The sequence below is a fragment of the Chiloscyllium punctatum genome, chromosome 34 (assembly GCF_047496795.1).
Source record: "Chiloscyllium punctatum isolate Juve2018m chromosome 34, sChiPun1.3, whole genome shotgun sequence".
Lineage (NCBI taxonomy): Eukaryota > Metazoa > Chordata > Chondrichthyes > Orectolobiformes > Hemiscylliidae > Chiloscyllium > Chiloscyllium punctatum.
The window spans coordinates 33950915-33975612 of NC_092772.1; the positions used below are offsets into that span (position 1 = coordinate 33950915).

At 44.3% G+C, this 24698-nt stretch overlaps 1 protein-coding gene across 1 annotated transcript; it reads left to right on the top strand.

Moving 5' to 3' along the window:
* The first annotated feature begins 2516 nt into the window (after window positions 1-2516).
* On the top strand, window positions 2517-23151 carry LOC140458790 (uncharacterized). The gene is made up of 3 exons (XM_072553427.1): window positions 2517-2824; window positions 21840-21999; window positions 22141-23151. The coding sequence occupies exons 1-3, from the start codon at window positions 2594-2596 to the stop codon at window positions 22971-22973; spliced, it is 1224 nt and encodes a 407-aa protein (XP_072409528.1). The 5' UTR covers window positions 2517-2593; the 3' UTR covers window positions 22974-23151.
* The last annotated feature ends 1547 nt before the right edge of the window (window positions 23152-24698 follow it).

Sequence of the window (24698 nt, forward strand, 5' to 3'; positions counted from 1 at the left end):
CCAAAGGGCCTGTTTCCACACTGTGGGGAATCTAATCTAATCTAATCTAAACCCATTCAGGAGTCCTTTTGGTCATCTGATTCTCCAAAATGCATCACATTCATCAAGCGTGCACACACCAGGATGGTGTGTTATAGGAAATTTGTTGCTGTACTCCTGCATTTTCTATCCATGACATGATGGGCAATGGATATTAAAGATTTGTAAGTTGCTGACAAAGGGTCATGTTGAATTGCTGCAGTGGATGTTGTGGATTGATCATGTTGCATCAGAAATACTGAGCGTTGAGAACAGTACATTAGGAGGGGAAATGAGGAAACTGGTGAAATTGATACTATGCAGTTGCAGGGTCCAAAGGTGGAAGATGAGGCATTATTCCTCTAGATGTCAGGTGGTTAGGGTTTGGCGATGGAGGAGACCCAGGACCTGTGTGTCCTTGGTGAAGTGGGAGGGGGAGTTAAAGTGTTTGGCCATGGGACGATGGGGTTGGTTGGTGCGGATGTCCCAGAGTTAGATCAATATGAATTTCACCAGTTTTCTCATTTCCCCTCCTCCCACTTTTCCCAATCCCAAGCATCCAACTCGTAACCGCACTCATTACCTGCCCATCTTCCTTCCCACCTATCCACTCCACCCTCCTCTCTGATCTATCACCTTTCCCCCAACCCCCCACCTTCATCTACCTATCTCATTCTCAGTTACCTTCCCCCCAACCCAACACCCCTCTCATTTATCTCTCAGCTGCCTTGGCCCACAACCTCATCCCTGATTAAGGGTTTATGCCTGAAACATTGATTCTCTTGCTCCTTGGATGATGCCTGACTTGCTGTGCTATTCCAGCACCACATTTTCGACCGTGATCTCCAGCATCTGCAGTTCTTACTTTCTCCCTGTAGCAATTACTCTATATGCAATATTCACAGATGGTTACAACTAAACTTGAGTTAGTTCAAGAGAGCAGAAATGGTCACTGAGTGCAATACAGTTGGCATGGTGCATGCATGGACTTCCAGAAGATGTTCAGTGCAGTGCCAAACTTATGATACTTATCAGAAAATTTATAGTCCATGGAATAAAACAGAGATTAGCAACTTGGTTACAAATTTTCTGAGGGATAAGAAACAGATGGATCAATGATATTATTGGAACTCCAGAAAGCTTTGTACTGGAGTTCCTAAGAAGTTGGTATTAAGCCCTTTTATAACCTAATGTATACAAACGATATATAATTTAGTTGGCATGCAGGGTACAATTTAAAAGATTGTGGATGATATGAAACTTTGAAGCATTGTAAACTGTAAGGACAGCAGTGTAGAATTTCAAAAGATCATAGACAATTTGGTGGAATGGAAAGATGCAGTTCAATGCAGAGAACTTTGAGATTGTACATTTTGTTAGGAAAAAGAGTTATAGATTTCTGATAGAGACTTTTCATGTCTGTACTGATCATAAAGCCCCTTTTTAATTCTAAGTCAATTTTCCAGCTCTTGGCCTGTAGCCTTCCATGTTCTGCCAAGTGCTCACCGAAATACATGATAAATGTTTTAATGTATTCCTGTCTCTATCAACCTTTTATACAGTGAATCCCACATACCAAATCGTCTAGTTAAGTCAAAAGCGCACCTGATGCCACCCTTGAGCATGTGCAGTAGCAACTTAAATGCAGAGCAATTTTTAATAATGTTATAAAGTTATAAAACGTAAAAATGAAATTAATGAAACATAATATCCTGAACAGAAAAACGGAAGTACTTCTTAAAAATGTATCGGTTTTATATTGCTCATGTCAAGCAGAGTTAATAAAAGAAAAATTGGAGATGAGTCCATTATTTATCATTACACTATTCATGTCAGGAGATATGAAAGTGCCGTTGTGGGACTGGCGTGGACCAAGTTAAAAATTACAGTATCATGCAACTGAAACGATATATTGAACAATTGACACTGTCATATTTTGCTATAAATTTTGTGTCCTATGATCCTGCTCCACAGTTACCTGATGAAGGAGAAGCTCTCCGAAAGCTACTTCCAAATAAACCTGTTGGAGCATAACCTAGTGTTGTGTGTTTTTAACTATGTCAGGAGATACTTTAATTCTTTTTTACTCAATCCCCTAAACATCCTACTCCTGAGCAGAAAACTGCAGTCTCAGGTTACTGGGGCCTGATGTCTGATTGGATCGTCACTCCTGTCGGCCCCGCAGACAAATTCCAGCTTTCGCTTCTGATTGGCCAGTGGGCCCATGGAGCACTTTTGACGGACGTTTCATGTCGAAATACGATTGGACCGTGTTTCAAAAGGGGCTGGGGCAACCGCTTTTCGTATTGATCAGGCAGAGACCCACGTGGTCCATTGACGGACGGCCTGTTTGCCAATCCGATTCGTCTGCGGTTTGACAGACGGGCCATCCTTAGATTCTATTGGTTAAGATCTCACACGAGCCGCTTGAGGGACAGTCCGTTTCCACACTGGGCAGTTTGACGGACGTGTTTACCCGACAAGTAATTGGTCAGTGTCCCACGTGGTTGAGGGGTTGGACATTTGGTGGTGCTGTCTCGGGGTCCGGAGGCTGGGACTGGGCAGAGTGGCCACGATGAGAGAAGGCCGGACCCCCCGCTTCAGTGACGGCGCCGTGGAGGTACTGCTGGAGCGGGTGAGGGCCCACAGGGAGATCCTGTTTCCCTGGGAGGGCAGGAGTGTGCCCCGGGAGTTGGTGCACCAGGCCTGGATGGACGTCGCTGTGTGTGTGAACGCCAGGAGCGAGGTGCCCAAGACCTGGCTGCAGTGCAGGAAGAAGTTCAACGGCCTGACCTGGACGGCCAAGGTAAACAGCAACCCCGGGTTTTCTTGCCATGCCTGTGTTATCAAGCATCTCTGTGATTCCGGACAGTGCCAGATTTCCTCTGTGGTACCAAACTACTCTGATTCCCGGTTGTGACGCCTTGTTGTAGGTGTTCCCTGTGGTGTCCCGCTGTGCCTGCTCCTTCTGCACGACCAGTCTCCTGTGCCGCGTCCATACTGAACCAATATTCTCTCTGGTACCAGTCCTGTCTTGTGCCTTTTTCCTCTGCAGTACCAGTTCCCTGTGCTATGTCCCAACCGTACAAGTTCCCTCTGTGGTACCAGTCCTGTCTGGTGCCACTCACCTATGTATTGTGCCAGACCTCAGTGGTGCCCTGCTATGCCAGTCCCTTTCCCGATGTTATCGGGCTGCCTGCGTGGTCCCCTGTTGTGCCAGTTCACTCCATGTGCTGGTTCCCTATGCTGTGTCCTTACTTTACCTTAGAACCATAAAACCACAAAGTGATACAGCACAAAAGGGGCCATGTTGTTCATGCCATCCTAGACACTCAAATGCCCACTTTAATCACAACTTGCATGCAGTCTGTAGCCCTGCAGCTTACAGTATGTATAGTGCAGATCAAGGTACTTTTAAAATTACTTAAGGGTCTCTGCCTCCACCACCTTCCAGTCACTCGCATCTCTTTGCATAAAAATGTTTGTCCTCGTGCCCTGTCAAATCACTCTGCCAGTTAGGTTGAATCTCTGATCCCTGGTTTTTGAATTCTGTGCCATAGGAAACTGGTTCCTCTAATCTATCTATACCCCTCTCCATTTTGTATACCTCAGTTATGTAACCTTCTCTGTTGCAAAGAACACAACCCAACCCCTCCAATTTCTCCTTAGTCACAGTTCTGACAACATTCTAGTGTATCTTCTCTGCACACACTGCAGAGAAATGTGACCAGAATTGTACATAAACTGCAGTTGTGGTCTCATATATCATAAGCATTTCATTGATCTGTCCCTACTTATGTATTCTATTACTCTGTTCGTGAAGGAGATCATTCCGTCTGCCTTTTTTTTGAAGCCTTACCTACCTGTACAGCCACATTTAGATTCTGGATTAGTGGTGTTGGAAGAGCACAGCAGTTCAGGCAGCATCCAAGTAGCTGCTTGGATGCTGCCTGAACTGCTGTGCTCTTCCAGCACCACTAATCCAGAATCTGGTTTCCAGCATCTGCAGTCATTGTTTTTACCTCAGCCACATTTAGAGACCTGTGCACTTGCACACCAAGATCTCTCACTTTGTCCTCCTCTCTTTAAGATATTCCTGCTTTTTGTGCATTCTGTTTTACTGTTCAACATGGTTAAGTGCATTACCTCACGCTTATCCAAGTCACCACTTTCCTGCACACTCTCAAACCTATCCACATCATTTTCGAGCTTCCTGCTATCCTCTACCAGTATCCACTATGCAACCAATTTTTGTGTCATCTGCAAATTTCCCAGTGGTGCCCCCACATTCAAGTCCAAATTGTCATTGTATAAAACAAATAACAGGGGACCCAACACTAAGCCTTGTGGTACAACATTTGAGGCACCTTTCCATTTGGAAAGGAGCCATTGACTATTGTTTGTTTCCTTTGTTTGTTTGTTTACCCTTTGTTTCCTGTCACTAAACCAACTTTGATCCAATTTGGCACAATGCCCTGTGTCCCGTGGACTTTTACTTTTTTGTCCAGTTTTTTCCATTTAGGACCTTGTCAAATGCGGCACTGTATATAGAGAACATCCACTGCACCACCCTCATTGATTCTTATGCTTTCTTAGAGTCACAGAGATATAGAGCACGGAAACAGACCCTTCGGTCCAACTCGTCCATGCCACACAGCTGTCTGTACCTAATCTAGTCCCATTTGCCAGCATTTTAAACCATATCCCTCTAAGCCCTTCCTATTCAAAAACTCATCCAGATGCCTTTTATATGCTGTAATTATACCAGTCTCCACCACTTCCTGTCACAGGTCATTCCATACATAAACCATCCGATGTGTGAAAAAGTTGCCTCTGAGGTCCCTTATATGTCTTTCCCCTCTCACCCTGAATCTATGCCCTCTAGTTCTTGATTCCCCCACCCCAGGGTAAAGACCTTGTCTGTTTATTCTATCCATGCCCTCTTGATTTTATAAACCTCTATCAGGTCACATCTCAGCCTCCGACGTTCCGGGGGAAAAAAGCGCCAGCCTATTCAGCCTCTCCCTTCGCTCAAATCATCCAACTCTAGCAACGTCCTTGTAAATATTTTCTGAATCCTTTCAGGTTTCACAACATCCTTCTGATAAGGAGAGCAGAATTGCATGCTATGTTCCAAAAGCGGCCTAACAAATGTCCTGTACAACTGCAACATTACCTCCTAAAACCCATACTCGATGCTCTGACCAATAAAGAAAGCATACGAAATGCCACCACCTTCACTATTCTATCTGCCTGCAACTCTACCTCGAGGAACTATGAGCCTGCACTCCAAGGTCAGTCTTCAGCAACACTCCCCAGGACCTGACCATTAAGTATATAAGTCCTGCTTTGATTTGCTTTTCCAAAGTTTGGCACCTCACATTTATCTAAATTAAACTACATCTGCCGCTCCTCGGCCCATTGGCCCATTTGATCAAGATCCCATTATAATCTTAGGTAACCTTCTTTGCTGTCCACAACATCTCCAATTTTGGTGTCTTCTGCAAACTTAGTAACTATACTTTATGTTCACATCCAAATCCTTTGTATAAATGACAAAAAGCAGTGGACCGAGCACTGATACTTTTGGTACACCGCTGGTCACAGGCCTCCAGTCTGGAAAACAACCCTCCACCACCTTTGAGCCAGTTTTGTATCCATAGTCCTAGTTCTCCCTGTATTCCTTGAGAACCAGTCTTGCTCACCAGTCTCCCATGCAGAACCTTTTGAACGCCTTACTGAGATCCATATAGATTACATCTACTGCTCTGCCCTCATCAATCCTCTTTGTTACTTCAAAAAAACTCAATCAAGTTCAATGAGACATGACCTCTCTCGCACAAAGCCACGCTGACTGTCCTTAATCAGTCCTTGCCTTTCCAAATACATGTGAATCCTCCTAACCCTAAGCCTATCCCTCCAGCAACCTGCCCACCACCAATAACAGGCTCACCGGTCTATAGTTCCCTGGCTTTTCCTTGCCACTCTTCTTAAATAGTGGCTCCATGTTCGCCACCGTCCAGTCTTCCAGCACCTTATTTGTGACTATTGATGGTACAAATATCTCAGCAAGAGGCCCAGTAGTCACTTCCCAACCTCCCACAGAGTTCTCGGGTACACCTGATCAGATCCTGAGGATTTATCGTTGGAGTGCAAGTTCATAGCTCCTTGACGGTGGAATCGCAAGTAGATAGGATTGTGAAGAAAACATTTGGTATGCTTTCCTTTATTGGTCAGAGTATTGAGTACAGGAGTTGGGAGGTCATGTTGCAGCTGTACAGGACATTGGTTAGGTCACTGTTAGAATATTGCGTGCAATTCTGGTCTCCTTCCTATCGGAAAAATGTTGTGAAACTTGAAAGGGTTCAGAAAAGATTTACAAGGATGTTGCCAGGGTTGGAGGATTTGAGCTATAGGGAGAGGTTGAACAGGCTGGGGCTGTTTTCCCCAGAGCGTCGGAGGCTGAGGGGTGACCTTATAGAAGTTTATAAAATTATGAGGGGCGTGGATAGGATAAATAGACAAAGTCTTTTCCCTGGGGTCGTGGAGTCCAGAACTAGAAGGTATAGGTTTAGGGTGAGAGGGGAAAGATATAAAAGAGACCTAAGGGGCAACTTTTTCACGCAGAGGGTGGTATGTGTATGGAATGAGCTGCCAGAGGATGGGGTGGAGGCTGGTATAGTTGTGACATTTAAGAGGCATTTGGATGGGTATATGAATAGGAAGGGTTTGGAGGGATACGGGCCAGGTGCTGGCAGGTGGGACTAGATTGGGTTGGGATATCTGGTTAGCATGGACAGGTTGGACCAAAGGGTCTGTTTCCATGCTGTACACCTCTGTGACTCTGTAATATGGACATTTTTCAAGATGTCACCATCTATTTATCCACAATCTATACCTTCCATATCCTTCTGCACAGTAAACACTGATGTCTTCATGTGGTTTCACATTAACCCTGTTTGCCAAAGCTATCTCATCTTCCCTTTTTGCCCTCCTGATTTCCTCCTTAAGTATACTGCCTTTATACTGTTCTAAGGATTCACTCAATCTCCGGTCTATTCCTATCATGTGCTTCCTTCTTTTTCTTAATTGAAATTTCTCTAGTCATGCAGCATTCCTACATCTATCAGCCTTTCCTTTCACCCTAACAGGAATGCACTGTCTGTGTATTCTCACTTTTGAAGACTTCCCATTTTTCAGTTGTCCCTTTTAACTGCGAACATCTGCCCCCAAATAGCTTTTAAAAAATCTTGCCTAATACCATCAAAATTATCCAGCCTTCAATTTAGAACGTCAGCTTTTCGATCCAGTCTATAATTTTCCATCACTATTTTAAAGCTGATGGTTGCAAAAGCATTCTGGTCGCTGGCCCCAAAATGCTCGCCCACTGACACCCCAGTCACCTGCCCTGCCTCATTTCCCAAAACTCATTTGCACCTTCTCGAGTTGGTACATCCACATTCTGAATCAGAAAATGTTCTTGCACACACAACAAATTCCCTCAATCTAAACCTTTAATACTAAGGCAGTCACAGTTTGGGAAGTTAAAATCCCCTGATATCTGTAAGAACAATAGGGTGGTTATATCTAAAATCTCCTTACAAATTTCTTTCTCAATTTCCTGCTGACTATTAGGGGATCTATAATACCATCCCAATAAGGTGATCATCCCTTTCTTGTTTCTCAGTTTCCCCCAAATAACGTCCCTGTATGTATTCCCAGAAATATCCTCCCAAAGTATAACATTGTCCCTTATCAAAAACGTTATCATTCATATTTTTAAAATTTAGTTAGGAGACAGATCTAATGGTTATTTGGGAGTACAAGCTTTCGGAGCGCTGCTCCTTCGTCAGGTAACGTTGAATGTTTTGAGGTGATTGAAGGTAGAGCAGTGGATATTGTCTACATGGATTTTCGTAAGGCTTTTGACAAGATCCCTTATGGAATGCTCATCCAGAAGATTAAGATGCATGGGCTACATGATGATGTGGCTGTTTTGATTCAGAATTGGTTTGCCCATAGAAGGCAGAGGGTAGTGGTGGAAGGGTGTTTTTCTGGCTGGAGGACTATGACTTGTGGTATTCTGCTGGGATCCATTGCTCGGACCTCTGGTGTTGGTGATTTATATAAATGATTTGGATGAAACTGTAGATGGCTGGGTGAGTAAGTTTACAGACAACACAAAGATTGGTAGAGTTGTGAATAATGCCGAACATTGTCAGGGGGTACAGCAGGAGATATAGAGCAGTTGCAGATATGGGTGGGGAAATGGTAGATGGAGTTTACTTCAGCTAATTGTGAAGTGCTGCACTTTGTGCGATCAAATGTTAAGCAAATGTATACATTTAATAGCAGGACCTTAAACCGCATTGATGTACAGAGGGATCTGGGCTTCAAGTCCGTATTTCTTGAAAGTGATCGCACGAGTAGACAGGGTCGTGAAGAAGGCATATGGCGTGCTTGCCTTTATTGGTCGGGGAAATGAATACAGGAGTCAGTATTTCATATTTTATAAGACTTTGGTTAGGCCACACTTAAAGTATTGTGTTCAATTCTAGTTGCTACATTGCAGGAAAGATATGGAGGCCTTTGAGACAATGCTGAAAGTGTTAATGAGGATGCTGCCTGGATTTGAGGTTATGAGCTATAAGGAGAGGCTGGAAGAACTTGGCCTGTTTTCTCTGGAGTGGCAGAGGCTGTGGGGAGACTTGATAGAAGTCTATAAATTTTTGAGATACGCAGATAGGATCATTTTTTCCAGAATTGAAATGTCTCGTACTCTGAGGCATGCATTTAAGATGAGAGCGGGAAAGTTCAAAGGAGATGTGAGGGGCAAGTTTTTCTCAGAGTGATAGGAGTCTGGAGTGTGCTGCGGTGGTGAGGCAGATATAATCTGGGTGTTCAAGAGACTTTTAGCTAAGCACATGAATATGGAAAAAGTAGCAGGATCTGAAACAAGGGCAGGCAAAAGAGATTGTTTAATTTGGTATCATGTTTGACACATCTTGTGCTGTACTGTTCTATGTACTTGATCCTTATACTTTCTATGTTCCTCCAGGCTATCTGCAATATTGAGGGTTTTTTTTTTGTGACTATCATAGCTTTCTTTTTGTGTTTAATCCTCCTCAGTATTTTTGGAGACAAGCATGGATGTGTAGATTTGGTGGTGTCATTCTTATATTTGAAGGTGGCGTTTCTACTTGTGACCAAAGTATCTCACTTTTTGGAGCCCCCCACTAATTTACCACTGATTTATCCTTCAGCGCTCCTGTTCAGTCCACCTCAGCCCAAAGCTCAGCAGTTTTGTAAAAGTTGCTTCCTTTTAGTTAGAAATCTTTTTCAACTGATTTATTTCTGTCCTTTTCCATAATACTAATATTAAATCTAACTGAATTGTGGTTATTATCCCCAATATAGAGCCGTAGAGTTGTACAGAACGGAAACTTTGGTCCAACTCGTCCATGCTGACCAGATACCCTCAGAGATTCTAAACCCATTTGCCAGCATTTGGCCCATATCCTTCCAAACGCTTTCTTTTTACATTCCCATCCAGATGCCTTTTATATGTTGTAATTGTACCAGCCTCCACCACTTCCTCTGGCATTTCATTCCTTACACGCAATACTCTGCACAAAAAGGTTGCCCCTTAGGTCACCAATAAATCTTTCCCCTCTCACCTTAAACCTATACCCTCTAATTTTGGACTCCCCTACCCTGTGAGAAAGACCGTGACTGTTCACCCTATCTATACCCCTCAGGTTACTCTTCAGCTTCTGATGCTTCAGAGAAAATAGCCACAGGCTTTTCAGCTTCTTGCTATAGCTCAAACCCTCTAACCCAGGCAATATCTTTGTAAATATTTGCTGAAGCTTTTTAAGTTGGGCAACATCTTTCTGATAACAGGGAGACCAGAATTGAATGAAGTATTTCAATAGTGGCCTAACCAATGTCCTGTACAGCCACAACATGACCTTCCAACTTCTTTACTCAATGCACTGACCAATAAAGGAAAGCATTCCAAACACCACCTTTACTATCCTGCCTACCTGCGACTCCACTTTCAAAGAACTATGAACCTGTACTGCAAGATACCTTTGTTTGGCAACTCTCCCCAGGACTTTAGCATTAAGTCCTGCCCTGATTTAGCATTCCAAAATGTACCACCAAACATTTATCTGGATTAAGCTCCATATGCCGCTCCTTGGCCTATTGAGCCATCAGATTATACTCTGAGGTTATCTTCGCTGTCCGTTGCACCACCAATTTTGGTGTCATCTGCAAATTTACTAACCATACCTCCAAATTTGCATCCAAATCATTGATATAAATTACAAAAAACAGTGGATGGAACACTGATTGCTGTGGCACACTGCTGGTGACAGGCCTCCAGTCCGAAAAGCGACCATCCTCACCCATGCACTGTTTCCAACCTTGCCGTTAATCTTGTATCCATTGGCTAGTTCTGCCTGTATTCTGTGTGATCCAATGTTGCTAGCCAGTCTACTATGCGGAACCTTGTTGAATGTCACTTTACTGAAGCCCATGTAGGTAATGTCCACCGCCCTGCCCTCATCATTCCCTCTTCGCCACTTCTTCAAAAAAAACCAATCGGGTTAATCAGACAAGATTTCTTATGCACAAAGCCATGCTGACTATCCCTAGTCAGTCTTTGCCTTTCCAAATACATGTAAATCCTGCCCCTCAGAATCCCCTCCAACCACTGATGTCAGGCTCACTGGTTTACAGTTCCATAGCTTTTCTTTACCACTTTACTTAAATAGTGGCACCATGTTAGCCAACCTCCAGTCTTCTGGAACCTCACCCGTGGCTATTAATGATAAAAAATATCTCAGTAAAAGGGCCAAGCAATCTCTTCACTGGTTTCCCGCAAACTGCTAGGATACACTGGTTCTGGGGATTTATCCATCTTTATGGGTTTTAAATCATTTAGCAACACTTCTTCTGTAATATTGGCACTTATCAAGGTAACACTATTTATTTCCCCAAGTTCAGTAGCTTCCGTCTCCTCTTTCACAGTAAACACTGATGCAAAATACTTGTTTAGTGTCTCCCCCATATCCTGTAGTTCCCCACGTTGGCGTCTTTAAGTGGCCGTATTCCCCCTCAGCTATTCCTTTGTCCTTTGTGTATTGTAGAAACCGTTTGGATTCTCCTTTACTCTGTTTTTCAAAGCTATGTCATGTCTCTTTTTTTATGTCCTCCTGATCCTCCTCTTAAGCACACTTCTATGATACTTATAGTCCTTGGGATTCAAAGGATCCTTACTGCCTATACCCGATATATTCGTCCTTTTTCTTGACCAGAACCTCAATTTCTCCAGCCATCCAGTATTCCCGACATCTACCAGCCTTGCCTTTCACCATAATGGAGCCATATCCACCAATTTATGAAGGCAAAGTTTGACAGTATTTGGCAAGAACTTTCAAAAGTTTGAGGTCGACACTTGCCTTTAAAGAGATGGCTAGAAAATGTGAAGCCTCCAAAAACAAGGTACTGAGTGTCCAGGGGCAGTATGTCCCAATTAAGGTGATGGGCAATGCTGGTAGATGGAGGGAATGCTGGATGATTGGAGAAATAGTCCCTCACTGTCACTCACTCCTCATCTTTTTCTAAAACTAAATCTGGAATTGCTTATCCTCTCATTGCACTTGTTGTTTAAAATAAAATTCCTGTGCACATTTCATCAATTTTTCACCCAGTTGATGTTAGGATAGTTAAAGTCTCAGACTCTTATTGTCCTCATATTTTGATAGGCACATGTTCGCCTATGTCTGTCTCACTATTTGAGGATTTGTAGTGTAATCTGAGCAGTGTAACTGCCCTTATTTTTATTCCTAAACTCAATCCATGAAGCCTCATTTGTTTACCTGTTTAATATATTATCATATCTCGCAAGCATAATTGATTCCAATACTGCTGCTCTCCACCCTGCGCCACCCTTTTTTGTCACCCACTCTCTCCTGTCTGAAAGCAGTACATCCAGGTTTATTGAGCTGCTACTTCTAAGCCTTTACTTTGGTTCTGATCCCCCTGCCCATAATAGTTTAAAATCTTCCCAACAGAACTGGCAAAAGCCCTTGTGAGGTTATTTGTCCAGCTCTGTCCAGTTGCAATTAGACTTATAGGTTGCACCTTCCCCAGAAATGGCCCCAATGCCTGAAGAATCTTAAACCCCTCCCTGGTACACCATTTCTGAGGCCATGCAATCATCTGATCTGTCCTCTTATTCCTGGTTTTGCTGGCCCTTGGTGCTGGGAGTAATTTTAGGTGCTGCATTTTAATTTATTTCCTAACTTCCTGTATTCAGCTTTCAGGCCCTCATCTCTGGTTTGTCTATGTCCTTCGTATCAAAACCACTGGCTGTTCACCATCCTGCTCCTGCAACCACTCTGTGACATCTCTGACCCTGGCATCAAGGAGGCTCTGGATTCATATTTGCGGCCACGGAAGTGCCCCTTACTATCGAATCACTGATCACTACAGTCCTACTGATAGTTTTCCTCCCCTGTGGTGCCATGAACTTGACTGACTCTGCTTTCTACCGAGAGGCCGTTTCTCCCAACATTATCTGAAATGGTATATCTGCTTCAGGGCAGAATGACAACAAGGAACTCGTGTAGTTCCTTCCTGAAGTTTTTCCTTTGTCTGATAGCCGCCTGTTCCTTTTCTGCCCGTGTAATCCTTGCCTGCGATGTGATTGTGTTGCTAAACATGCTTTAAACGATTATTCTTAGCATTGCGGATGCTCCACAGTGAGTCCACTCACAGCTTCAGCTTCAAAAAGCGCCAGTAGCTGCATCTGGTCTCTGGAAACACCATGTCTAAGGTCTCCTGTCATGACTTCTCTCCAGATTCAGTTAGTTCGAGACATCCAGCACTTCCTCTTCTGTAATTTGGACATTTTGCAAGGTGTCAACATCTATTTCCCCACAGTCTATATCTTCCATATCCTTTTCCACAGTAAATACTGATACAAAATACTCCTCATTTTCTGTGGCTCCACACAAAGGCTGCCTTGCTGATCGTTGAGGGGCCCTATTTTCTCCCTGGTTACCCTTTTGTCCTTAATGTGTTTGTAAAAAAACCCTTTGGATTCTCTTAACTCTATTTGCCAAAGCAATCTCATGTCCCCTTTTTGCCCTCCTGATTTCCCTCTTAAGTATACTCCTATTGCCTTTATACTCTTCTAAGAATTCACTCGATCTATCCTGTCTGTACCTTACATATGCTTCCTTCTTTTTCTTAACCAAACCCTCAATTTTCTTCATCCTCCAACATTCCCCATACCTACCAGCCTTTCCTTTCACCCTAACAGGAATGTACTTTCTCTGGATTCTCGTTGTCTCATTTCTGAAGGCTTCCTATTTTCTAGCCGTCCCTTTACCTGTGAACATCTGCCCCCAATCAGCTTTTGGAAGTTCTTGCCTAAAACCGTCAAAATTGGCCTTTATCCGATTTAGAACTTCCACTTTTAGATCTAGTCTATCCTTTTCCATCACTATTTTAAATCTAATGGAATTATGGTAGCTGGCCTCAAAGCGCTCTCCTACCGACACCTCAGTCACCTGCCCTACCTTATTTCCCAAGAGTAGGTCAAGTTTTGCACTTTCTCTCGTAGCTACATCCACATACTGAATCAGAAAATTTTCTTGTACACGCTTAACAAATTCCTCTTTATCTAAACCCTTAACACTATGGCAGCTCCAGTCTATGTTTGGAAAGTTAAAATCCCCTCCCTTTTATTTGTTCAGATAGCTGAGATCTCCTTACACATTTGTTTCTCAATTTCCCTCTGACTTTTAGGAGGTCTATGATACAATCCCAATAAGATGATCATCCTTTTCTTATTTCTCAGTTCCACCCAACTAACTTCCCTGGATATATTTCCAGCAATATCCTTCCTCAGCACAGCTATAATGCTATCCCTAATCAAAAACACCAATCCCCCTCCTCTCTTGCCTCCCTTTCTATCCTTCCAGCAGCATTTGTTTCCTGGAACATTAAGCTGCCAGTCCTGCCCATATCTGAGCCATGTTTCAGTAATTGCTATGATATCCCAGTCCCATGTTCCTAACCATGCCTTGAGTTCATCTGCCTTCCCCGTTAGGCCCGTTGCATTGAAATAAATACAATTTAATGTATTAGTCCTACCTTGTCCCTGCCTGCCCTGACTACTTGACTCACTTCTGTTCTCAACTGCTTCAGTCTCAGATTGACCTCTTTCCTCACTATCTCCTTGGGTCCTAACCCCCATCCTTACTAGTTTAAATCCTCCTGAGCAGCTCCAGCAAATTTCCCTGCCAGTATATTAGTTCCCTTCCAATTTAGGTGCAATATGTCCTTCTTTTACAGGTCACTTCTACCCCAAAGAGATTCCAATGATCCAAAAATGTGAATCCTTCTCCCATACACCAGTTCCTCAGTCATGCATTCATCTGCTTTATCCTCCTATTTCTGCCCTCACTATCTCATAGCACTGGGAGTAATCCAGATATTACTACTCTTGAGGACCTTTTTTTTTAATTCCTGCCTAACTGTAATCTCCCTTCAGACTCTCAACCTTTTCCCTTCCTATGTCATTGATTCCAATGTGGACAAAGACTTCTTGCTGGCCCTCTTCCCCCGTGAGAACATTCTGCACCCTCTTTGAGACATCCTTGATCCTGGCACCAGGGAAGCAACACACCATTCTGATTTTTTGCTGCTGCCCACAGAGACAGTTGTCTATATCTCAGACTAGAGAATCCCCCAACGCAATTGGTCTCTTGGAACCCGACGTTCCTCTCATTGCATTAGAGCCAGTCTCAATACCAGAAACTTGGCAGTTCGTGCTACGCTTCCCTGAGAATCCATCCTCCCCCTACATTTTCCAAAACAGCATACTTTTTTGGAATGTGTATAGCCACAAAAGACTCCTGCCCTAGCTGCCTACCTTTCTTAGCTTTCCTGGAGCTAACCCATCTATGTGACTGTATCTGAGACTCTACCCCCCCCCCCCCCCCCCCCCCCAAAACCTTCCTATAACTGCCATGTATTACATACTATTATTGTTGCAAATTGCTCATTGCTTCTAATTGTTTCTCCAATCGATCCATTCGATCTGATAAGATTTGCAACCAACAGCATTTATGGCAGATATAATCCGCTGTAATCCTTAAACTCTCTTTAAACTCCCACATCTGTCAAGAAGCTTATATCACTCTACTAAAGGCCATTTTTGCTTCTTCACTATCGACAGACCCAGAAAATAATACCGACTTATTCCTCTACAAACACTGCCCCAGGTTATATTAATAGTTATGGCTTATATTTTAAGTTTAATCAAGAGACCTATCTCCAAAAACACATTATCAAGAAAGAACTCACTCTACTAACTACTGCAGACTTTCTGTAGATCACGCTTAAAACAACAATACACTTAATCTGCTTCTGTGCTGTGAACTTCACCCAACAGTTCCTCCAAGATCAGTAGTGAATTTCACTGTTTGTTAATTTTCTCAGACACACTCTGATGTCCCCAGTACTTGATCAGGTGTACCCTAGAACTTTGTGGGAAGCTAGAGAAGTGATTGCTGGGCCTCTTGCTGAAATATATGTATCACCAATAGTCAAAGGTGAGGTGCCGGAAGACTGGCGGTTGGCTAATGTAGTGCCACTGTTTAAGAAGGGTAATAAGGACAAGCCAGGGAACTATAGACCAGTGAGCCTGACATCGGTGGTGGGCAAGTTGTTGGAGGGAATCTTGAGGGACAGGATGTACATGTTTTTGGATAGGCAAGGACTGATTAGGGATAGTCAACATGGTTTTGTGCGTGGGAAATCATGTCTCACAAACTTGATTGAGTTTTTTGAAGAAGTAACAAAGAAGATTGCTGAGGGCAGAGCAGTAGATGTGATCTATATGGACTTCAGTAAGGTGTTTGACAAGGTTCCCCATGGGAGATTGATTAGCAAGGTTAGATCTCATGGAATATAGGGAGAACTAGCCATTTAGATACAGAACTGGCTCAAAGGAAGAAGATGAATGGTGGTGGAGGGTTGTTTTCAGACTGGAGACCTGTGACTAGTGGAGTGCCACAAGGATCAGTGCTGGGTCCTCTACCTCTTGTCACTTAATATTTGACTTGGATGCGAGCATAAGAGGTACAGTTAGTAAGTTTGCAGATTACACCAAAATTGAGGGTGTAGTGGACAGCGAAGCGGGTTATCTCAGACTACAACAGGATCTGGACCAGAAGGGCCAATGGGCTGAGAAGTGGCAGATGGAGTTTAATTGAGATAAATGCGAGGTGCTGGATTTTGGGAAAGCAAATCTTAGCAGGACTTATACGCTTAAAGTGTAAGGTCTTCGGGAGTATTGCTGAACAAAGAAACCTTGGAGTGCAGGTTCATAGCCCCTTGAAAGTGGAGTTGCAGATAGATAGGATAGCGAAGAAGACATTTGCTATGCTTTCCTTTATTGGTCAGAGTATTGAATACAGGAGTTGGGAGGTCATGTTGCGGCTGTACAGGACATTGGTTAGGTCACTTGGAATATTGCGTGCAATTCTGGTCTCCTTCCTATTGGAAAGATGTTGTGAAATTTGAAAGGGTTCAGAAAAGATTTACAAGGATGTTGCCAGGGTTGGAGGATTTCAGCTATAGGGAGAGGCCGAACTGGCTGGGGCTGTTTTCCCAGGAGCATCGGAGGCTGAGTGGTGACAAAATTGAGGGGCATGATTAGGTTAAATAGAGAAAGTCTTTTCCTTGGGGTGGGGGAGTCCAGAACTAGAGGGCATACGTTTAGAGTGAGAGGGGAAAGATATAAAAGAGATCTATGAGGCAATATTTTCACACAAAGGGTGGTACGTATATAGAATGAGCTGCCAGAGGAAGTGGTGGAGGCTGGTACAATTGCAACATATAAAAGGCATTTGGACGGATATGTGAATAGGAAAGGTTTGGAGGGATATGGGCCAGGTGCTGGCAGGTGGGACTAGATTGGGTTGGGATATCTGGTCGGCATTGACCGGTTGGACCGAAGGGTCTGTTTCCATGCTGTACATCTCTAATGACTCTACTCAGTCTAAGAGAACCTCATTAAGCTCTGGACCTTCCTTCATTTCAAGCACTTCAATTTTGATCAAAAGTGCCTACCTTTTATTTAAGCTAATGTTATCTTTACAAACTGTGAGAAAATACTCTGCAGTTATCACTTTGCAGTTGTCTGTTTCCCTTGGGACCATGTTACTTTCTGAACTGCCCCCTTGAGACTGAGTCCTGAATTCAGTCTTTCAGCTGCACCTACTCGCTCTTTTTCACCCAAGCCCAAAGCATTCCTAATTATCTACGCAGCACTTCTGCTGGCCCACTGTACCACTCCCCTTACTGCTATGCCTGTTCCATGTTGCCCACCTTTGTCAGTCCCTCCCCGATGCTCCTTTGTGGCAGTCCCTCCGTAATGCCTCTCTCTGCCAGTCCAGTCTGTGGTTGCCTGCTGTCTCACCCCACCACCCTACTCCTCCATGTTAGTTACCTTGATGGCCACCAATGTCAGTTCCCTCTGAGGTGCTTGGCCATGCCAGACCCTTCCCATTGTTCCAGTCTACTCTGTGGCATTTTTCATCACTTCAACCTCCCCTGTTAATTCTTTTTCTTGATCATCTTATGCACTTGATGTAACTGCAATACACCAACTTCTGTGAACAGCCAACATTTTATTAAGCAAATACAGCACAAGCTTTATCATGGTTGCGAAGTATGTTGAGAGGTCTCCGAATAAAGGAATAGCTCTTCCTTTTATACAAAATCTTTACATCCCGGTCAGTAATGCCCACAAGACAATCCCCATAGTCACATGCCCCTCAAGACACAATGCAGTGACCATATCATTTCCTGGAACAATGTAAATAATGTAAATCATCCTTAATGGCCGTTCGTGTTGTGAATCTTTTTTTTTCACGACAGGGAATAGTCAAAATTCCAACTGTAATTGATTTTTGAATAGGATAATGTTGCAAATTATCTTTGAATAATAGGAGATGGCCATGTAAATGGCTCTGAATGTAAGGAATTTACATTGTTATCCCTTGCCAATCTACCTGTAAGTCAGAGGCATCCCACCCTAGCCTTGGGGCATACAATTTCCTGCAGGTCACCAGAGCAAGTTAACTCTTTAATATCTCACCCCTCCCACTCTGCCAATGTCATACAAGTCCTGGGCCGCCACCTCCGCCAAATCCAAGCCGCTCGACGACTGGAGGAAGATCACCTCATCTTCCACCTTGGAACCCTCCAACCACATGGCATCAATGTTGCTTTCACCAGTTTCCTTATCTTCCCTACCCCACCTTATCCCAGACCCACCCTCCAACTCAGTACTGACCTCTTTAATTCTCCTACCTGTCCATCTTCCTTCCCACCTATCTGCTCTACCCTTCACTCCGACATATCGCCATCACCCCGACCTTCATCCAACTATCATATTCCTAGCTACCTGCCCCATCCCCATCCCCAGCCCCAACCACCTCCCATTTATCTCTCGGCCCCTTTGTGCCCCCCACCCCCAACACATTTCTGATAAACTTGGACTCAAAACATTGACTTTCCTGCTCCTCTGATGCTGTGCTTTTCAAGCACTACACTTCTTGGCACCATCCTTTTGTGGTGTCACTAGGTTTCTCAGTATGCCAGCCCTCTTCTGCTGTCAGCTGCCCCCACAATAGAGCATCCTACGTAATATTATTGACTCATTTCTACACTTGGTAGTTAGAGATGGGCATTACAAACTGACTTAGCTTGTAATGCCCATGGCCCTGAATGGATTTTGAAAAACATTCTCGTATCGGTTACATTTCGAAAAGAGTAATGATCTGCGATGCTGTGTATTGTGGTTTGAGGTCATGAATGGCACTATGCTTGGTTTCAGGTGTCACCCAGTACATGACTGTTATATCCCACTCAGACCTACTTTGTAAATTTGCCTCATGCTTTCACAATTAGACCTGCAATGAAAAAACAGTCATCCACTGCAGTCCCATTTCAAGGTAAATTGGACCTTTTTTGCTGATCATGTCACTGCTGCCTCTCAGAATGTGCATCAGGGCTTTACGCTATTTTCCTATAATCCCCTGTAATCTTGCGCTTTGTCTCTTTTGAATAATCACCGAACTCCCTCTTGAATGTCTGCAGTGATCCTGCCTTCACCACTTGTGCGGGTATTGCATTCTGTACTGGGATTACTGATTGTGCAAAATGGTATTCCTTCACATGTTGCATTTGCAACTTATTCAAGTTACCTTAAATCTGTACCCCCTCATTCTTAATATTTTTATAAATACCAGTGTAGTTTATCCCCATCTACACTTCCAGATCTTTCCTGATTTAGAAAGCTTCTGTGGAATTGCCTCTCCAGCTCTTCCTCTCCAAGGGAAGCCATCCCAACTACTCCAATTGATACTCATAACTGAAGTTTCTCATCCATGGACCCATTGTTGTAAGTCTCTTCTGCAGTTTTCCAGTGCTTTCACATCCTGTCTACAGTGTGTAGATTTGTACTCATTACTTCAGATGAGATTTAACAAGTATCTGATGCAAGTTCAGCAAAGCTTGTTTGCTCTTGTACTTTTCGCCCACGTTAATCGAGCCTCCGTGAAGAACAAAAATGTACTCTATTAGCTCCTGTCACTTTAATGATTTATGCATATATACATCTGCCATCCTGTTATCCAGCGCACCCTTTAGAATAATACCTTTTTTTAAACTATATCTTCATGTTCTTTCTATTAAACTATATCATCTCACCCTTCTCCTTTTGAAATTCTACACAATCCTCCTCACAGCTTATAATGCTTCAGATATTTTTGTTGCCTGCAAAGTCCAGAGTTACTCCCTTGCACTAAGATTTTGAAAATAGATATATTTTGGGGCAGTGGCTCAGTGGTTAGCACTGCTGCCTCACAGCGCCAGGGACCTGGGTTCGATTCCCGCCTCGGGCGACTGTCTGTGTGGAGTCTTCTTCCCATGTCTGCATGGGTTTCCTCCCAGGTGGTCCAGTTTCCTTCCACGATCTAAAGATATATTTGGAATAGCAAAGAATGATTATGGATAGTCAACATGGCTTTGAGCGTTGGAAATCGCGTCTCATGAGCTTGATTGTTTCTTTTTAAAAAAACTCCGGATTCATGAGGACAGAGCGGTAGACGTATTCTATGTGAACTTCAGTAAGGCATTCAATAATATTCTGTGAGGGAGACTGGTTAGCAAGGTTAGATCTCATGAAATACAGGGAGAACCAGGCATTTGCATACAGAACTGGCTTGAAGGTAGAAGACAGAGGGTGGTGGTGGAGGGTTGTTTTTTAGACTGGAGGCCTGTGATCAGGGGAATGCCACAAGGATTGGTGTTGGGTCCACTACTTTTCATCTTTGTAAATGATTTGGATGTGAGCATAAGAGGTATAGTTAGTAAGTTTGCAGGTGACACCAAAATTGGACAGCGAAGAAAATTACCTCTGATTACAACGGGATCTTGATCACATGGGCCAATGGGCTGAGGAGTGGCAGATGGAGTAATTTTGATAAATGTGAGGTGCTACATTTTGGGAAAGCAAATCTTAGCAGGACTTACACACTCGATTGGTAAGTTCCTGAAGAGTGTCACTGTAAAAACAGACCTTGGAGTGCAGGTTCATAGCTCATTGAAAGTAGAGTTGCAGGTAGATAGGATAGTGAAGAAGGCATTTGTATGCTTTCCTTAATTGGTTAGAGTATTGATTGCAGGGTTTGGGAGTTCATGTTGCGGCTGCACAGGACATCGGTTAGGCCACACTTAGAATATTACGTGCAGTTCTGGTCTCCTTCCAATTGGAAGGATGTTGGTGAAACTTGAAAGGGTTAGAAAAGATTTACAAGGATATGCCAGGGTAGGAAGATTTGAGATTTAGGGAGAGGTTTAATAGGTTGGGCTGTTTTCCCTGGAGTGTCAGAGGCTGAGGGGTGGCCTTCGAGACATTTATAAAATCATGACAAAAATCGACAAATCTTTTCCCTGGAGTGGGGGAGTCCAGAACTGGAGGGCATAGGTTTAGGGTGAGAGGGGAAAGATATGAGACCTTGGGTCTCTCCACGCAGAGAGTGGTATGTCTATGGAATTAGCTGGCAGAGGAAGTGGTGGAGGCTAGTACAATTGCAACTTTTAAAACCCATCTGTATGGGTATTTGAATGGGAAGGGTTTGGAGGAATATGGGCCGGGTGCTGCCAAGTGGGACTAGTTTAGGTTGGGATATTTGGTCGGCATTGACGAGTTGGACCCAAGGGTCTGTTTCTGGGTTGCACATCTCTGTGACTCTCTGACTCTGTGCAGGTTAGGTGAATTGGCCGTGCTAAATTGCCAATGGTGTTAAGGGATGTATAGGTCAGGTTCATTAGTCAGGGGTAATTGTAGAGTAATAGGGTAGGGGATTGGGTCTGGGTGGGTTACTGTTCGGAGAGTTGGTGTGGTCTTGTTGGGCCAAATTGCCTGTTTCCAGGGATTCTGTGATTCTTGATTTTATGAAATAAGGCTCCTAATGTCAAATTACTTGCTTGTGGCGGCTAGAGGTGCTGAATCGCCTATTCCAGCTCCTCGAAATATGTGGTGTGTTCCTTTGTTACCCCAGGAAATCACCTCTACCAAACTTGCTCCAACCTGAAAAGAAATCTGTCAAAAATTATTTTTTTTTGTCATTTAGTCAATTCTGTGTTCATGTTACTCCTGTGTCTTTAAATTTAATGAGCCCTAAGTTTGCTCACAAGTCTCTTGTCTCTCCCTCCACCTGCAGGAGAAGCTGGCACGTCGAGCGAGAAAGAGGACCAGTACTGGGGAGCGGCCACCCTCCATTCTAGATCTCACCCACATGGAGCAGGAAGCTCTGGACATCATTGGGCCCAACAGTCGGAGGAGCATCGAGAATGGCGAGGCTGGAGGCCAAGTTTCACAGGGTGTCCTCTGTATTCCCATAGCTGCTTGCGTTTCACCAAGGCGTCGCACCAGAAGCGCGGTCAACAAGGGGAGGGCTGCTCCATGCTTCCCCCACCTCCCTAGTGCTCGCTGACCCTTCTCCCCTCTCCCTTTTCCTCCAGGTCTCTCGCATTACTTGGGCTTTGCTGGGCATGAAATCGAGGAGCACCACCTGATGGAAGAGGCTCCGTCCTTTCAGTACCACAGCACAGAAATTGGCGTGTCTGACGGGAGCGAGGGCGAACTCCATGAGTCCTCACGAGGTGAATTATTCAGCAGTAGTGAGCAGGAGCTGAACATACTGGAAAGGACAGTGCAGGAGACAGGCGGCCACAGGGCCAACCCAATTCCCAGCTATGCTGAAGAGGACAAAGATGCTGATTTCAGCGGCCCGGCCTTTAAAAGAAAGATCTTCCATGAGCACCACCAATTGCTCGAGGCTTTAGACAGCTTGCCCAGGAGCTGCCTCACCCTGTCTGAGAGTATGGAGGAGTCTGCTTCTATACTATGTGGTGTTGTGGCACAAGGGATCACGAGCCTGCAGTCCACCATGGAGCACATGGTTAGCTCAGTGGAAGCGGCAGTGAGGCCACCCATCCCGGAGCCCGTGGCGCCAGCCTTGGCCTCGTTGATCGAGGCTCAGACCAGTGCCATCCAGGCCCTGGCCTGCACCATCTCCTCAGGCTTGGAAAGGTTGGGGGCGCGCATCGACCAGGGCTTCGGTCGCCTCACCGGCCTCCTGGAGTCTGCCTTGCCGTTGGCCAGCGGGGGCACCGATGAGGCCCGGGACGAGGGCAGTGTGACGTGTACGGCACAATGCCACACTGCTCAGGATGCCAGCGCATCCACACCCTCGCTGCATCCCCGACCACCCACTGCCCCGGAGGCAGCAGCGGTAGCTCCACCCGAAGTCAGGTCCCCTCGCGCAAGAGCTCTTCGAGATCGCCGACCATAAGCATCTCGCGAGACGTGATTAACACATTGAAGTTGGAGTGGGAGGCCTTTTAGGAGCACAAGTGTAGGAAAGAGAATGCTGCGGATAGGTGGGGTGGGCTTGGGAGCAATAAAGTCTGCGTTATTGTGTTATTTCATATGATTTGTATAAAATCAATAAAATGTGATCCGTTTTGCAATTTTGACTTTATTTTACTGGTGCTGGGTGGGTTATTGCTTGCAAAGTTACAATGGCATTTTTCCCAGTGAGTGCCTCAATGGGTCTTTAGCATTGTGAGGTGTGCCCTATGTTGCAGTTATGCGGAATCAACTTTGTACCAATTACCCCCATTAACTTTGAGGGACGCAAAAAGAAATGGCTGAAGTGGCCAGCAATAGGAGGACAGGAGATTTGTCTCTTCGACCACAAAGACAGGCGACTGACTGTGTGGAGTTTGCACGTTCTCCCCGTGTCTGCGTGGGTTTCCTCCGGGTGCTCCGGTTTCCTCCCACAGTCCAAAGATGTGCAGGTCAGGTGAATTGGCCATGCTAAATTGCCCGTAGTGTTAGGTAAGGGGTAGATGTAGAAGTAGATGTAGGGGTATGGGTGGGTTACGCTTCGGCGGGGCGGTGTGGACTTGTTGGGCCGAAGGGCCTGTTTCCACACTGTAAGTAATCTAATCTAATCTAATCTAATCTAATCTAAAGTACACTGGAGGCAGTTCCAAACTGTTTACAAATTTGCACCTAGACTGGATTGTCTCTTGAAGATTGTTCGGGTAGACTGGGTTTTTTTACAATGTAGTTTTAGAAAGCAATACTGATTCGACTGATGTTTCTAAAACCCTTGAGTGGCCTCAACAAGGCTGATGAGAAAAGGTGATTCCTTTTATGGATCAGTCCAGAGATGAGGGGCATTGTTCTAAATTTCGGGGTCATCCTGTCAGGAGACATAGTAGGATTCTTGTTTGCTTTCAGAGGGTAATTTTACTTAGAATTCTCTGCCTGAACACACTGAAAACAACATCATTGAATATGTTTAAGACCATTGAAGATTGATTTGCGATTGGCAGGAAAATCAAAGGTGAATTAGACGGCAATGGGAAATTCAAATCCCAAACAGATCAGGCATGATGGAGCAAAGTGGAATGGTTGAATGATCATTTCCGTGCTTATAGTTGTTTATTGTTATGTTAAATTCATGGAGTATGGTTATTGCCAGTTAGGCTAACATTTATTGCCAATTGCTAACTTTCCTTCATAAAGTTGTGGTACTCTGTCTCGAATTGCTGCAGTCGGTATGGAATAGGTACACCAACAGTGATGTAAGGAAGAGAGTTTGAGGATTTTATACATCAGTGTTCAAGGTATCTATTATTTTCTCATACTATTCAGAGCATGATGTACCTCTGGTTGCTAGTGGGAAGAAATTAGAACTTCAGATCATAGAGTCATAGAGATGTACAGCATGGAACAAACCCTTCATTCCAACCCATCCATGCTGACCAGATATCCCAACCCAATCTAGTACCACCTGCCAGCACTCCACTCATAACCCTTCAAACCCTTTCTATTCATATACCCATTCAAATGCCTTTTAAATGTTGCAATTGTACTAGCCTCCACCACTTCTTCTGGTAGCTCATTCCATACATGTACCACCCTCTGCGTGAAAAAGTTGCCCCACTTCTTCTGGTAGCTCATTCCATACATGTACTACCCTCTGCATGAAAAAGTTGCCCCTTAG

Bases quoted from the DNA above. Each gene is read 5' to 3' on its own strand.
- LOC140458790 (XM_072553427.1), top strand. From the start codon at position 2,594: ATGAGAGAAGGCCGGACCCCCCGCTTCAGTGACGGCGCCGTGGAGGTA. The intron at 2,825-21,839 runs GTAAACAGCAAC...CTCCACCTGCAG, and splicing joins GCCTGACCTGGACGGCCAAG to GAGAAGCTGGCACGTCGAGC. The intron at 22,000-22,140 runs GTGTCCTCTGTA...CTTTTCCTCCAG, and splicing joins TGGAGGCCAAGTTTCACAGG to GTCTCTCGCATTACTTGGGC.